This window comes from Theropithecus gelada, chromosome 6 (genome assembly GCF_003255815.1).
Source record: "Theropithecus gelada isolate Dixy chromosome 6, Tgel_1.0, whole genome shotgun sequence".
In the NCBI taxonomy this organism is placed as follows: Eukaryota; Metazoa; Chordata; class Mammalia; order Primates; family Cercopithecidae; genus Theropithecus; species Theropithecus gelada.
Genome location: NC_037673.1, coordinates 37,111,892 through 37,128,202, shown reverse-complemented (window position 1 = coordinate 37,128,202; position 16,311 = coordinate 37,111,892). Strand labels below are relative to the sequence as shown.

The 16,311-nt window shown below is 41.3% G+C and overlaps 1 protein-coding gene across 3 annotated transcripts in view; it reads right to left on the bottom strand.

Annotated features, from left to right (window-relative positions):
• The window catches only part of WDR70 (WD repeat domain 70), a 360,510-nt gene that overhangs the window by 251,955 nt on the left and 92,244 nt on the right, over positions 1-16,311 (bottom strand). For all 3 annotated transcript variants that reach the window (XM_025388244.1, XM_025388245.1, XM_025388246.1), the window contains one exon: positions 13,461-13,614. In XM_025388244.1, coding sequence (XP_025244029.1) covers positions 13,461-13,614 — 154 coding nt within the window. The remainder of the gene's footprint in view (positions 1-13,460; positions 13,615-16,311) is intronic.

Below are 16,311 nucleotides of genomic sequence, written 5' to 3'. Positions count from 1 at the left end.
AACAAACAACAACAACAAAACCCACAAAAATTAAAAACAAAAAATTGTTTAAGGTATGAGTGTAACTACTTGCCCTATAATGCACTGGGTCATAGACCAGTATGTATTTCTATACCCCTACAAGTACTCTTTTTTACAAAATTTATTATTATACAGTAGCATAATATATAGTTTTGTTGTTTTAATTGTGGATGCCTATTTTGGTTTCAGATTTCTTACCATGTCAATATACCAGGTCCATCTCATTCTTTTTCAAGCACAACATGTATATATTAAGTATATTAACCCTGTATTACTTTTCCCTGTTTGTAGTCTGCCTTTTAATTTTGATAACTTCTATGCTTGGACAGTTATCTTCCTTAAACTAGACAGCAGATAAACATTTATCTAAAATTTCATATAGTTTTCTTACGTTGTTTTTCATGTATTGATATTATTTTGTTGCAGAGGATAGGTAAAGTATCTTTTTTTCACTCTTATTTTAGGTTCCAGAGTATATGTGCAGGTTTGTCATACAGGTAAATTGCATGTCACAAGGCTTTGGCATACAGATTATTTCATCGCCCAGGTAAACAGCATAGTACCAAATAGTATGGCATATATACACCATGGAACACTATGCAGCCATGAAGAAAGAATGAGACCACGTCCTCCACAGTAACATGGATGTATCCTAAGGACATTATCCTATACAAACTAACACAGTAACAGAAAACCAAATACTGCATGTTCTCACCTATAAGTGGGTAAAAGTGGAACCTGTAAGTATTCTTTCAAAATACATACATATAGGCCAGGCGCGGTGGCTCACGCCTGTAATCCCAACACTTTGGGAGGCTGAGACAGGCGGATCACAAGGTCAAGAGATCGAGACCATCCTAGCCAACATGGTGAAACCCCACCTCTACTAAAATACAAAAAATTAGCCAGGCGTGGTGGTGTTTTATTGTACATTTCAATAAAAGTAGTCCCAGCTACTTGGGAGGCTGTAGTCCCACCTACTTGGGAGGCTGAGGCAGGGGAATCACTTGAACCCAGGAGGCAGAGGTTGCAGTGAGCCGAGATTACACCACTGCACTCCAGCCTGGTGACAGAACTAGATACTTTCTCAAAAAAAAAAAAAAATATATATATATATATAATTTCATATATATATACATAAACATATAAAATGATATAAAGAATACAGATACAAATTTAATAATATAACAATTTAACAATATAATTAGGAGGGCCTGTTTATATATGAAGTATATTTTATCATGATAGATTAGATATAGTATTAATAAATTGCTTCCTTTAACACCCTATTCACTGAATTTTCCAGTAAACCACGATTACTAATTACTCCTGGAATCAGAAAAGAGGTTAAAAAGATTTTATAACAGTATCCTATGAAATGCACTACTTTCAAGTAATAGTAGTTGAATTACCAAAACCCATCATTCAAGCCAATGACTACAATTAAGATATCAGTAACACTTCCTAGACAAATAAACAGTCAATTAATTATATTTACATCTGAGAAATGGAGAAAGTACACATAAGCCATGATTTCAAAATCAAAAGAGAGAATATTTGGCAAGGAGGGGTGAGTTATAGCAGTTTTTTGTATGCTGGTAATTAATTTTAATTTCCTACATTTTTATGTAGATTTCTGCTATTCTTGTCCTACTTTTCTAGTCATCTTTCTATATGGATGACTACATAAGTCTAAGAATGCCAAAAGAGACAGACACAGAACCAGTCGGATTCCTTTCTTCTTGAAGCTTCTGCACAGCAAAAGACACTTTAACAGACAACGTAGAGAATGGGAGAAAATTTTTATAAACAATGCATGTGACAAAGATCTAATGTCCAACACCGATAAGGAACTTAAACAAATTTACAAGAAAAAAAAAATCTCATTAGAAAGTGGGCAAAGAACATAAAGAGACACTTAAAAAGAAGACATAAGTTTCGGGGGGCGGAGCAAGATGGCCGAATAGGAACAGCTCCAGTCTCCAACTCCCAGCGCCAGCGACACAGAAGACCGGTGATTTCTGCATTTTCAACTGAGGTACTGGGTTCATCTCACTGGGGAGTGCCGGACGATCGGCGCTGGTCAGCTGCTGCAGCCCGACCAGCGAGAGCTGAAGCAGGGCGAGGCATCGCCTCACCTGGGAAGTGCAAGGGGGAAGGGAATCCCTTTTCCTAGCCAGGGGAACTGAGACACACAACACCTGGAAAATCGGGTAACTCCCACCCCAATATTGCGCTTTAAGCAAACAGGCACACCAGGAGATTATATCCCACACCTGGCCGGGAGGGTCCCACGCCCACGGAGCCTCCCTCATTGCTAGCACAGCAGTCTGTGATCTACTGGCAAGGCAGCAGCGAGGCTGGGGGAGGGGCGCCCGCCATTGCTGAGTCTTAAGTAGGTAAACAAAGCTGCTGGGAAGCTCCAACTGGGTGGAGCTCACAGCAGCTCAAGGAAACCTGCCTGTCTCTGTAGACTCCACCTCTGGGGACAGGGCACAGCTACACAACAACAACAACAACAACAACAAAAAAGCAGCAGAAAGCTCTGCAGACGCAAACGACTCTGTCTCACAGCTTTGAAGAGAGCAGTGGATCTCCCAACACGGAGGTTGAGATCTGAGAAGGGACAGACTGCCTGCTCAAGTGGGTCCCTGACCCCTGAGTAGCCTAACTGGGAGACATCCCCCACTAGGGGCAGTCTGACACCCCACACCTCACAGGGTGGAGTACACCCCTGAGAGGAAGCTTCCAAAGCAAGAATCAGACAGGTACACTCGCTGTTCAGAAATATTCTATCTTCTGCAGCCTCTGCTGCTGATACCCAGGCAAACAGGGTCTGGAGTGGACCTCAAGCAATCTCCAACAGACCTACAGCTGAGGGTCCTGACTGTTAGAAGGAAAACTATCAAACAGGAAGGACACCTACACCAAAACCCCATCAGTACATCACCATCATCAAAGACCAGAGGCAGATAAAACCACAAAGATGGGGAAAAAGCAGGGCAGAAAAGCTGGAAATTCAAAAAATAAGAGCACATCTCCCCCGGCAAAGGAGCGCAGCTCATCGCCAGCAACGGATCAAAGCTGGACGGAGAATGACTTTGACGAGATGAGAGAAGAAGGCTTCAGTCCATCAAATTTCTCAGAGCTAAAGGAGGAATTACGTACCCAGCGCAAAGAAACTAAAAATCTTGAAAAAAAAGTGGAAGAATTGACGGCTAGAGTAATTAATGCAGAGAAGGTCATAAACGAAATGAAAGAGATGAAAACCATGACACGAGAAATACGTGACAAATGCACAAGCTTCAGTAACAGACTCGATCAACTGGAAGAAAGAGTATCAGCGATTGAGGATCAAATGAATGAAATGAAGCGAGAAGAGAAACCAAAAGAAAAAAGAAGAAAAAGAAATGAACAAAGCCTGCAAGAAGTATGGGATTATGTAAAAAGACCAAATCTACGTCTGATTGGGGTGCCTGAAAGTGAGGGGGAAAATGGAACCAAGTTGGAAAACACTCTTCAGGATATCATCCAGGAGAACTTCCCCAACCTAGTAGGGCAGGCCAACATTCAAATCCAGGAAATACAGAGAACGCCCCAAAGATACTCCTCGAGAAGAGCAACTCCAAGACACATAATTGCCAGATTCACCAAAGTTGAAATGAAGGAAAAAATCTTAAGGGCAGCCAGAGAGAAAGGTCGGGTTACCCACAAAGGGAAGCCCATCAGACTCACAGCAGATCTCTCGGCAGAAACTCTCCAAGCCAGAAGAGAGTGGGGGCCAATATTCAACATTCTTAAAGAAAAGAATTTTAAACCCAGAATTTCATATCCAGCCAAACTAAGTTTCATAAGTGAAGGAGAAATAAAATCCTTTACAGATAAGCAAATGCTTAGAGATTTTGTCACCACTAGGCCTGCCTTACAAGAGACCCTGAAGGAAGCACTCAACATGGAAAGGAACAACCGGTACCAGCCATTGCAAAAACATGCCAAAATATAAAGACCATCGAGGCTAGGAAGAAACTGCATCAACTAACGAGCAAAATAACCAGTTAATATCATAATGGCAGGATCAAGTTCACACATAACAATCTTAACCTTAAATGTAAATGGACTAAATGCTCCAATGAAAAGACACAGACTGGCAAACTGGATAAAGAGTCAAGACCCATCAGTCTGCTGTATTCAGGAGACCCATCTCACACGCAGAGACATACATAGGCTCAAAATAAAGGGATGGAGGAAGATTTACCAAGCAAATGGAGAACAAAAAAAAGCGGGGGTTGCAATCCTAGTCTCTGATAAAACAGACTTTAAACCATCAAAGATCAAAAGAGACAAAGAAGGCCATTACATAATGGTAAAGGGATCAATTCAACAGGAAGAGCTAACTATCCTAAATATATATGCACCCAATACAGGAGCACCCAGATTCATAAAGCAAGTCCTTAGAGACTTACAAAGAGACTTAGACTCCCATACAATAATAATGGGAGACTTCAACACTCCACTGTCAACATTAGACAGATCAACAAGACAGAAAGTTAACAACGATATCCAGGAATTGAACTCATCTCTGCAGCAAGCAGACCTAATAGACATCTATAGAACTCTCCACCCCAAATCAACTGAATATACATTTTTCTCAGCACCACATCGTACTTACTCCAAAATTGACCATATAATTGGAAGTAAAGCACTCCTCAGCAAATGTACAAGAACAGAAATTATAACAAACTGTCTCTCAGACCACAGTGCAATCAAACTAGAACTCAGGACTAAGAAACTCAATCAAAACCGCTCAACTACATGGAAACTGAACAATCTGCTCCTGAATGACTACTGGGTACATAACGAAATGAAGGCAGAAATAAAGATGTTCTTTGAAACCAATGAGAACAAAGATACAACATACCAGAATCTCTGGGACACATTTAAAGCAGTGTGTAGAGGGAAATTTATAGCACTAAATGCCCACAAGAGAAAGCAGGAAAGATCAAAAATTGACACTCTAACATCGCAATTAAAAGAACTAGAGAAGCAAGAGCAAACACATTCGAAAGCTAGCAGAAGGCAAGAAATAACTAAGATCAGAGCAGAACTGAAGGAGATAGAGACACAAAAAACCCTCCAAAAAATCAATGAATCCAGGAGTTGGTTTTTTGAAAAGATCAACAAAATTGACAGACCACTAGCAAGACTAATAAAGAAGAAAAGAGAGAAGAATCAAATAGACGCAATTAAAAATGATAAAGGGGATATCACCACCGACCCCACAGAAATACAAACTACCATCAGAGAATACTATAAACACCTCTATGCAAATAAACTGGAAAACCTAGAAGAAATGGATAATTTCCTGGACACTTACGCTCTTCCAAGACTAAACCAGGAAGAAGTTGAATCCCTGAATAGACCAATAGTAGGCTCTGAAATTGAGGCAATAATTAATAGCCTACCAACCAAAAAAAGTCCAGGACCAGATGGATTCACAGCTGAATTCTACCAGAGGTATAAGGAGGAGTTGGTACCATTCCTTCTGAAACTATTCCAATCAATAGAAAAAGAGGGAATCCTCCCTAACTCATTTTATGAGGCCAACATCATCCTGATACCAAAGCCTGGCAGAGACACAACAAAAAAAGAGAATTTTAGACCAATATCCCTGATGAACATCGATGCAAAAATCCTCAATAAAATACTGGCAAACCGGATTCAACAACACATCAAAAAGCTTATCCACCATGATCAAGTGGGCTTCATCCCTGGGATGCAAGGCTGGTTCAACATTCGCAAATCAATAAACATAATCCAGCATATAAACAGAACCAAAGACAAGAACCACATGATTATCTCAATAGATGCAGAAAAGGCTTTTGACAAAATTCAACAGCCCTTCATGCTAAAAACGCTCAATAAATTCGGTATTGATGGAACGTACCTCAAAATAATAAGAGCTATTTATGACAAACCCACAGCCAATATCATACTGAATGGGCAAAAACTGGAAAAATTCCCTTTGAAAACTGGCACAAGACAGGGATGCCCTCTCTCACCACTCCTATTCAACATAGTGTTGGAAGTCCTGGCTAGGGCAATCAGGCAAGAGAAAGAAATCAGGGGTATTCAGTTAGGAAAAGAAGAAGTCAAATTGTCCCTGTTTGCAGATGACATGATTGTATATTTAGAAAACCCCATTGTCTCAGCCCAAAATCTCCTGAAGCTGATAAGAAACTTCAGCAAAGTCTCAGGGTACAAAATTAATGTGCAAAAATCACAAGCATTCTTATACACCAATAACAGACAAACACAGAGCCAAATCATGAATGAACTTCCATTCACAATTGCTTCAAAGAGAATCAAATACCTAGGAATCCAACTTACAAGGGATGTAAAGGACCTCTTCAAGGAGAACTACAAACCACTGCTCAGTGAAATAAAAGAGGACACAAACAAATGGAAGAACATACCATGCTCATGGATAGGAAGAATCAATATCGTGAAAATGGCCATACTGCCCAAGGTAATTTATAGATTCAATGCCATCCCCATCAAGCTACCAATGAGTTTCTTCACAGAATTGGAAAAAGCTGCTTTAAAGTTCATATGGAACCAAAAAAGAGCCCGCATCTCCAAGACAATCCTAAGTCAAAAGAACAAAGCTGGAGGCATCACGCTACCTGACTTCAAACTATACTACAAGGCTACAGTAACCAAAACAGCATGGTACTGGTACCAAAACAGAGATATAGACCAATGGAACAGAACAGAGTCCTCAGAAATAATACCACACATCTACAGCCATCTGATCTTTGACAAACCTGAGAAAAACAAGAAATGGGGAAAGGATTCGCTATTTAATAAATGGTGCTGAGAAAATTGGCTAGCCATAAGTAGAAAGCTGAAACTGGATCCTTTCCTTACTCCTTATACGAAAATTAATTCAAGATGGATTAGAGACTTAAATGTTAGACCTAATACCATAAAAATCCTAGAGGAAAACCTAGGTAGTACCATTCAGGACATAGGCATGGGCAAAGACTTCATGTCTAAAACACCAAAAGCAACGGCAGCAAAAGCTAAAATTGACAAATGGGATCTAATTAAACTAAAGAGCTTCTGCACAGCAAAAGAAACTACCATCAGAGTGAACAGGCAACCTACAGAATGGGAGAAAATTTTTGCAATCTACTCATCTGACAAAGGGCTAATATCCAGAACCTACAAAGAACTCAAACAAATTTACAAGAAAAAAACAAACAACCCCATCAAAAAGTGGGCAAAGGATATGAACAGACATTTCTCAAAAGAAGACATTCATACAGCCAACAGACATATGAAAAAATGCTCATCATCACTGGCCATCAGAGAAATGCAAATCAAAACCACAATGAGATACCATCTCACACCAGCTAGAATGGCGATCATTAAAAAGTCAGGAAACAACAGGTGCTGGAGAGGATGTGGAGAAATAGGAACACTTTTACACTGTTGGTGGGATTGTAAACTAGTTCAACCATTATGGAAAACAGTATGGCGATTCCTCAAGGATCTAGAACTAGATGTACCATATGACCCAGCCATCCCATTACTGGGGATATACTCAAAGGATTATAAATTATGCTGCTATAAAGACACATGCACACGTATGTTTATTGCAGCACTATTCACAATAGCAAAGACTTGGAATCAACCCAAATGTCCATCAGTGACAGATTGGATTAAGAAAATGTGGCACATATACACCATGGAATACTATGCAGCCATAAAAAAGGATGAGTTTGCGTCCTTTGTAGGGACATGGTTGCAGCTGGAAACCATCATTCTTAGCAAACTATCACAAGAACAGAAAACCAAACACCGCATGTTCTCACTCATAGGTGGGAACTGAACAATGAGATCACTTGGACTCCGGAAGGGGAACATCACACACCGGGGCCTATCATGGGGAGGGGGGAGGGGGGAGGGGGGAGGGATTGCATTGGGAGTTATACCTGATGTAAATGACGAGTTGATGGGTGCAGTAGACCAACATGGCACAAGTATACATATGTAACAAACCTGCACGTTATGCACATGTACCCTACAACTTAAAGTATAATAATAATAAATAAATAAATAAAATAAAAAAATAAAAAAAATAAAAAAGAAGACATACATGCAGCCAACAAGCATATGAAAAAAAGCTCAATATCACTGATCATTAGAGAAATGCAAATCAAAACCACAATAGCATACCATCTCACACCAGTCAGAATGGTTATTATTAAAAAGTCAAGGCCGGGCATGGTGGCTCACGCCTGTAACCCCAGCACTTTAGGAGGCCAACACAGGCAGATCACATGAGGTCAGGAATTCGAGACCAGCCTGGACAACCTGGCAAAACCCCGTCTCTACTAAAAACACAAAAATTAGCCAAGCGTGGTGGCGGGCACCTGTAATCCCAGCTACTCAGGATGCTGAGACAGGAGAATCGCTTGAACCCGGGAGGCGGAGGTTGTACTGAGCCGAGATCATGCCACTGCACTCTCCAGCTGGGGTGACAGAGCTGGACTCTGTCTCAAAAAAAAAAAAAAAAAATTATATTTGAACTTTGTTTGAATCACTAACACATACTGGGCATTCAATAACAAAAGAAAGGACATGAGATTGTGATCCTTATTAGGGTTTGAGAGGCACTTCACTAGGGTTCAACATAGAGCAGTCTGAAACATACTATAATAATTTGATCCAATGGTTCATCTACAGCACCTAAAAATATTCCAGCAGATTCTCATTATTCAGTGTAGTTACAGTCTATAAAGTTCCATGAACACTGAATTAGTAAATAAAAAGTTAGGTTTCAGCAAGCCACTGGTCACATTTTTGTAAACTTACCAACACCTAATTTTGTTGTATGTGTGCTTATTTAATATATATTGCTGGCTAGGCGCAGTGGCTAACGCCTGTAATCCCAGCACTTTGGGAAGCCACAGCAGGTGGATCATTTGAGGTCAGGAGTTTTGAGACCAGCCTGGCCAACATGGTGAAACCCCGTCTCTACTAAAAATACAAAAAAAAAAGAAAACAAATTAGCCAGTCATGGTGGCACATGCCTGTAGTCTTAGCTACTCAGGAGGCTAAGGCAGGAGAATCGTTTGAACTCAGGAGGCAGAGGTTGCAGTGAGACAAGACTGCACCACTGCACTCCAGCCTGAGCAAGAGTGAGACTCTATCTCCAAAAAAAAAAAAAAAAAAAAAAAATTTAAATAAATAAATAAATAATACATATTGTTGATTCATTAACATTGAACTCACACCCAATGGCACTACAGCATTCACGCCTGAATGAAGTTTATTTAATGCATGTATTTTCTCTGTAAGGCACATCACAGACTTCTCGGACTTATGAATGCTAAGCAGCACTTCAGCACTATGCGTGGGGGCTAATTTAAATGGCAAAACAACCAACAAACTGTACAAAAATAGGAAAAGCATGGCATTAAATAGACAACAAAAAGGATACCTGGCTATTGTATGAGAGCTGAAAAAGAAGGCAGAATATCACCCTGTTCAAACTCAAATTCTTTGTCACTCTGTGCAAGCACATGGCTATGAAAGTGCTATGAGTACTGATTTGGGGATTACAAAAAATAGTAGGTCAGTTCACAAATACAAAAGCTGCAAACAAAGAGGATCGACTGTATTTTCATAGACAATCTAATCTCACAGAAGATTTCAATTCAGACAAAAATCATGAGAATTACTGTATTAGAAAAGGGTACTAGATGGGGGAAAAGAATAAAAATCAGAATCAAAGGCTCAAAATTCTGCATCAACCATATCCAGTTACACTTTAATATGTTTGTGACAGACTACATTATTGTTCCCAAACCATCACCCCCCCTATATCTACAACCTTTCCCCAAGACAATGCAGTTCCTCCTGCTAGAGATCAGGTATATTTATCTATACTATCAATGTTAGCCATGGACAAGGTATGTGTTTTGGCTGACTGAATGTTAGTGGACATGATATAAGCAATGGCTTAAAATGTACTTCCTGAACTGGAGTTTCCTTGTGATTCTATCACTGTGACAAAAACACATCCTCATGTAGTCCACTGAGCCAAGGGGGAACAAACACACAGAAAACATACCTAGACTCTATCTGTAGCCTGGAGCCTCATCAAGCCAAGAACAGTCAACTCACAGAAATGTTAGCAAAAATAAATGTTTTTCGTACCTTAAGTTTTATAAAATTATTGACCTATAGTTAAATGATATATAATATACATTAATTTTAAAATATCATTATCCCATTAAAAATATTTACATTAAAAACTGAGATCACTTTCTTTCCTTTTTTTTTCTGAAATTAAGACACAGGGTGTCTCAGTGTTGCCCAAGCTGGAGTTCAGTGGCTAGTGGCTATTCACAAGCACGATCATCGCACACTACAACCTCAAACTCCTGGGATCAAGCAATCCTCCTGCCTCAGCTTTCCAAGTAGCTGGAACTACAGATGTGTACCACAGCATGTCAGCTGTCTCTCCCCTTCTTGACCTAAAGCCTAGCACAAAAATTAACTGAAGAGAATGTTTCCAAAGATGCCTGAATCAGTATTTCCCATCCTATATAATTTCTGTTTGATTTTGCCATTCACCCATAAAACGGCGGGATCTACCTCCCCTCCCTGCAAATTTGAGCTGGCCCTCTGATCCTAAGATTTGAAGCCAGATATTAAGCTACTTAATTAATTTTCATGTTTGTCCTCCATGCAACCTAGCAATCAAGTAAGAAGTCAAAACCTACTGATACGGTTTGGATGTGTCCCCACCCAAATCTCACCTTGCATTGCAATAATTCCCATGTGTCAAGGGCAGGGCCAGGTGCAGATAAATGAATCATGGGGATGGTTCCCCCCATACTGTTCTCGTGGTAGTGAATAAGTCTCATGAGATCTGATGGTTTTATAAATGGGAGTTCCCCTGCACGTGCTCTCTCTTGCCTGCTGCTATGTGAGACATGATTTTGTACCTCCTCGCCTTCCACCATAATTGTGAGGCCTCCCCAGCCATGCAGAACTGTGAGTCAATTCAACCTCTTTCCTTTATAAATTACCCAGTCTCAGATATGTCTTTATCTGCAGTGTGAGAACAGACTAATACAATAAATTGGTACCAGTAGAGTGGGGTGCTGCTGTAAAGATACCCGAAAATGTGGAAGCAACTTTGCAACTGGGTAACAAGGAGAGGCTGGAACAGTTTGGAAGGCTCAGAAGAGGACAGGAAAATGTGGGAAAGTTTGGAACTTCCTAGAGAATTGTTGAATGGCTTTGACCAAAATGTTAACAGTGATACAGACAAGGAGGTCCAGGCTGAGGTGGTCTCAGATGGAGATGAGGAATTTGTTGGGAAATGGAGTAAAGTCACTCTCACTATGCAAAGACACTGGAGGCATTGTGCCCCTGTATTAGAAAAGGGCACAAGATTGGGGAAAAGAGTGAAAATCAGAATTTTCTTCTAGAGTTCCCTAGAGATCTGTGGAACTTTGAACTTGAGAGAGATGATTTAAGGTATCTGGCAGAAGAAATTTCTAAACTGCAAAGCATTCAAGAAGAAGCACAGAATAGTTCAGAAAATTTATAGCCTGATGATGCAACAGAAAAGAAAAACCTATTTTCTGAGGAGATTGGGTTGTAGAAATTTGCCTAAGTAATGAGGAGCCAAATGTTAATCACCAAGACAATGGGGCAAACGTCTCCAGGGCATGTTAGAGATCTTCACAACAGACCCTCCCATCACAGGCCTGGAGGCCTAGAAGGAAAAAATAGTTTTGTGGGTCCAGGATCCCCTGCTGTGTACAGCCTAAGAACTTGGTGCCCTGCATCCCAGCTGCTCCTGCCATAGGTAAAAGGGGCCCTTGTACACCTCAGGCCATGGCTTCAGAGGGTGCAAGTCTCAAGACTTGGCAGGTTCCAGGTGGTGTAGAGCCTGAAGATGCACAGAAGTCAAGAATTAAGGTTTGGGAACCTCCGCCTAGATTTCAGAAGACGTATGGAGACGTCTGGAAATCCAGGTAGAAGTTTGCTGCAGGGGCGAGGCCCTCATGGAGAACCTCTGGTAAGACGGTGTCGAAGGGAAATATGGGGTTGGAGCCCTCACACAGAGTCCCCACTGGGGTACTGCCAAGTAGAGCTCTGAGACAAGGGCCGCCATCCTCCAGACCCCAGAATGGTAGATCCACTGACAGCTTGCACTGTGTGCCTGGAAAAGCTGCAGACACTCGATGCAGTCTGAAAGGGGGCTGTACCCTGCAAAGCCACAGGGGCTGGGCTGCCCAAGACCATGGGAACCCACTTCTTGCATCACCCAGATGTGACACATAGAGTCAAAGGAGGTCATTTTGGAGCTTTAAGATTTGCCTGCTGGATTTTGGACTTGCATGGGGCCTGCAGCCCTTTTGCTTTGGCTACTTTCACCCATTTGGAATGGGTGTATTTACCCAATGCTTGTATTCCTGTGTATCTAGAAAGTAACTAACTTGCTTTTGATTTTACAGGCTCATAGGTGGGAAGGACTTGCCTTGTCTCAGATGAGACTTTGGACTATGGACTTTCGAGTTAATGCTGAAAGAAGAGTTTGGGGGACTTTGGGGAAGGCATGATTGGTTTTGAAATGTGAGGACATGAGATTTGGGAGGGGCCGGAGCAGAATGATATGGTTTGGTTGTGTTCCCACCCAAATCTCATCTTGAATTGTAATAATTCCCATGTGTCAAGGGCGGGGCCAGGTGGAGATAATTGAATCATGGAGGCAGTTTCTCCCATGCTATTCTCATGGTAGTGAATAAGTCTCATGAGATCTGATAGTTTTATAAATGGGAGTTCCCCTGCAAATGCTCTCTCCTGCCTGCCACCATGTAAGATACGACTTCGCACCTCCTCGCCTTCCTCCATGATCGTGAGGCCTCTCCAGCCATGTAGAACTGTGAGTCAATTAACCTCTTTCCTTTATAAATTATCCAGTATCAAACAGGTCATTATTAGCAGCATGAGAAGAGAATAATACACCTACTAAGACACTGTAAAAAGACCCAAACTAGACATGTGGCAAGAGAAAAAGAGAGAGAGAGAGAGAGAGAGAGAGCCAGCAAGAAGGGAAGGGGTGGGTAGAAGTAAGGAAGAGGCAAAGACAGAGAGAGATGCCATGGAGCAGGACATCGACTGCAAACCATCTGGGCCCATTTTGTATCATATAGCCATCCTAGTGCTCCAGCTGATACTGTATGAAGCAGAACTTCCCAGCCAATCCACACAATTGTGAGAACAAATAAATTGCTATTGTTTTATGACACTAACTTTTGGGGTGAATTATTACATGATAACTCAAATAGTTGTTAATAAATGTGTGCTGAATTAATTTAATTCATTAAAATATTCTGTTTAATGCTTACCTTGGTGTTGGCCATGTCCACAATATACTGGTCTCCTTTTATACATTCCATTACCTCAAAACCATCTCTGTCAATCACCTTGGCCTGAGAGCTTCCAGATACAACAAGAATCATGTCTCCTGTGTTACTATACTGTAATGACTTGATCTGGTGGCTGCACAAAAAGAAAAGGAAAATTGGTAAGATACTGAGCACAATGTTTATAATTTTACTACAGTAAGTATTGCCAGAAAAAAAATGTTACACAAATGCACAAATTGATAATTTCACAAAATCAGGAACATCAACCTCAAATGCATTCTAAATACCCACTGGCAGCCGAGCAAGGTGGCTCACGCCTATAATCCCAACACTTTGGGAGGCTGAAGCAGATGGATTACCTGAGGTCAGGAGTTCAAAACCAGCCTGGCCAACATGGTGAAACCCTGTCTCTAACAAAAATACAAAAAATTAGCCGGGCATGGTAGCAGGTGCCTGTAATCCCAGCTACTTGGGAGGTAAAGCCAGGAGAATTGCTTGAACCTGGGAGGCAGAAGTTGCAGTGAGCTGAGATTGTATCACTGCACTCCAGCCTGGGCAACAAGAGCAAAACTCTGTCACACACACACAAAAAAAAACACAACCAACCACTGGCTATTCTGGTAGTTCTCTCTTCCCACTCTCCACTGCAATCTATTAAAAATCTCTCTAATTACCTTGTATCTCCAACCCAACCAACTCTCCCTCTTTCAGCTGTTGAATCTTCTGGCTCTTTCTCAGAAGAAACAAGAACTGCCTCAACTTCCTCTCATTATCCTTATAAACTTATCTTTACTTGAACTTTCTTCCTCCTCCTCTTTCATTACAATGGTAGAAATGAACCTCTTCCAGCCCATGGCAAATCATACTTATATCCTGGATCTCATCTCTCTCAGTCTCCTCAGGAACTTCTACCGACTATCTTCTCTCTCTCCTCCCCTTCACAGCTAAGCTGCTGTTTGAACAAGTTTTCAAGCCTCCTCATCTCCTCCTTTAATTCTCTAGCACTACAATATCTTTCCACCCTCACCACTCCACTAAAACTCATGTTGCCAATTGTGGCTGTAGTGAAAACAGTGGTGTGCTACCCAGAACTCCCCTTTCAGAAGTGAAGTGCTCATTCTCCTAGCTTCTGGGATTTTGCCTACTGATGGCTAATAGCGGAACCCTCAGGAATTTCCCTGAGTTGCAATTCCCTTACCAAAGGTTACACTATTATACCACCCCAAAACAGCCCACATTCAATGACTGACCAATATACAGTAGAACAGTCTATTCCTGGAATATCTCAGATGGGTTATTCTACCTTCAGATCTTATGGCAACTACATGGCAATTCAATTTCCCCATCTTCCTAATGCTGTTTCCCTTGTACCCTCTCCCACGGGGATTGATCCCAGAAACACTCCCCAATATAAACTTCTGTCATGCAAACACAGACATTTCAAAGTGTGTTTTTGGGAAACCTGACCTGGGAGAGTTGATACCAAAAGTGGTCCTGTGAAGTTTTGACTCCCAATGAGAATTTGATGCTGTATCAATCAAAAACCGGCTAGCAATGAGAAACCCATTACTGGTGGCACATAGTCCCTAACATGCCACAGCAGGGCAACCACAATTGCTGAAACTTTTGTTGGTGAAAGAGAAGCCACGGCAGGTGCAATATTTCAGGCATTTGTGAAGTACACAGAAGTAATTAAAAGGACTAGGAATTGGATAGCTGTTGCTAGGAGCAGTCAATGCAACGGAGAAAAACAATGAAAGGGTGAGAGTGATAAATCACCAATTAAAGACTATAATGTGAAATCCAGAGAGTCTCTTTGGCAGCATATAAAGACGGGGTTATTGGTCTCTGTCAGATAAGCGGTATGCGGTCATTGATCTCATGAAGCATTTTTTCTGCCCCTATTAAGGAGGACTAAGAGCAGCTGATAGTCACATCCAACTAACAACAGCATATATTTACACGCATGAATCAAGGCTATTATTAATTTTCCAGCCTTTAGAGTCCCAAGGCATATGAACAATCCAAAGAAATTCATGTTGATCCATGGTCTAAATATCACATTAATTCAATCAGGTGAGCAAGAAGGAGCACACACACTGGTAAGATACAACCTTCCCAGAAAATGAGAGATAAACCCTATAAAAGAACAGGAGATTGAGACAAGGAGATGAGGAGAAGATGCATGTAGATAGACATACGAAAGGGGACAAGTATGAAGCTTTTTGGGTCACAAGTTAATCCCAGAAAGCATCAACCTCAAAAAAGGCAATGAATAACCATGCAAAGTGACTTGGTCAGTTTGGCTGACATCATCCACCCCACTGTTAATAGGCTTGTAAATGAAATCGTCATGGTGGCATCAACAGAAGTTATAGATGAGCCCAACAGCAACTCTTAACTTGACTTAACTGTTGTTGCTGCTGAAGATCCAACCTGCCAACTATGGTGAGCCTTTCCTCACAAAATCAATACTAAGCTAATAAACAAGTAAAATATATTATATGAAAAAATGGGGCCGGGCGCGGTGGCTCAAGCCTGTAATCCCAGCACTTTGGGAGGTCGAGGCGGGCGGATCACGAGGTCAGGAGATCGAGACCATCCTGGCTAACATGGTGAAACCCCGTCTCTACTAAAAATACAAAAAACTAGCCGGGCGTGGTGGCGGGCGCCTGTAGTCCCAGCTACTCGGAGGCTGAGGCAGGAGAATGGCCTGAACCTGGGAGGCGGAGCTTGCAGTGAGCCGAGATCGCGCCACTGCACTCCAGCCTGGGTGACACAGCGCGAGACTCCGTCTCAAAAAAAAAAAAAAAAAAAAAAAAAAAAAAAA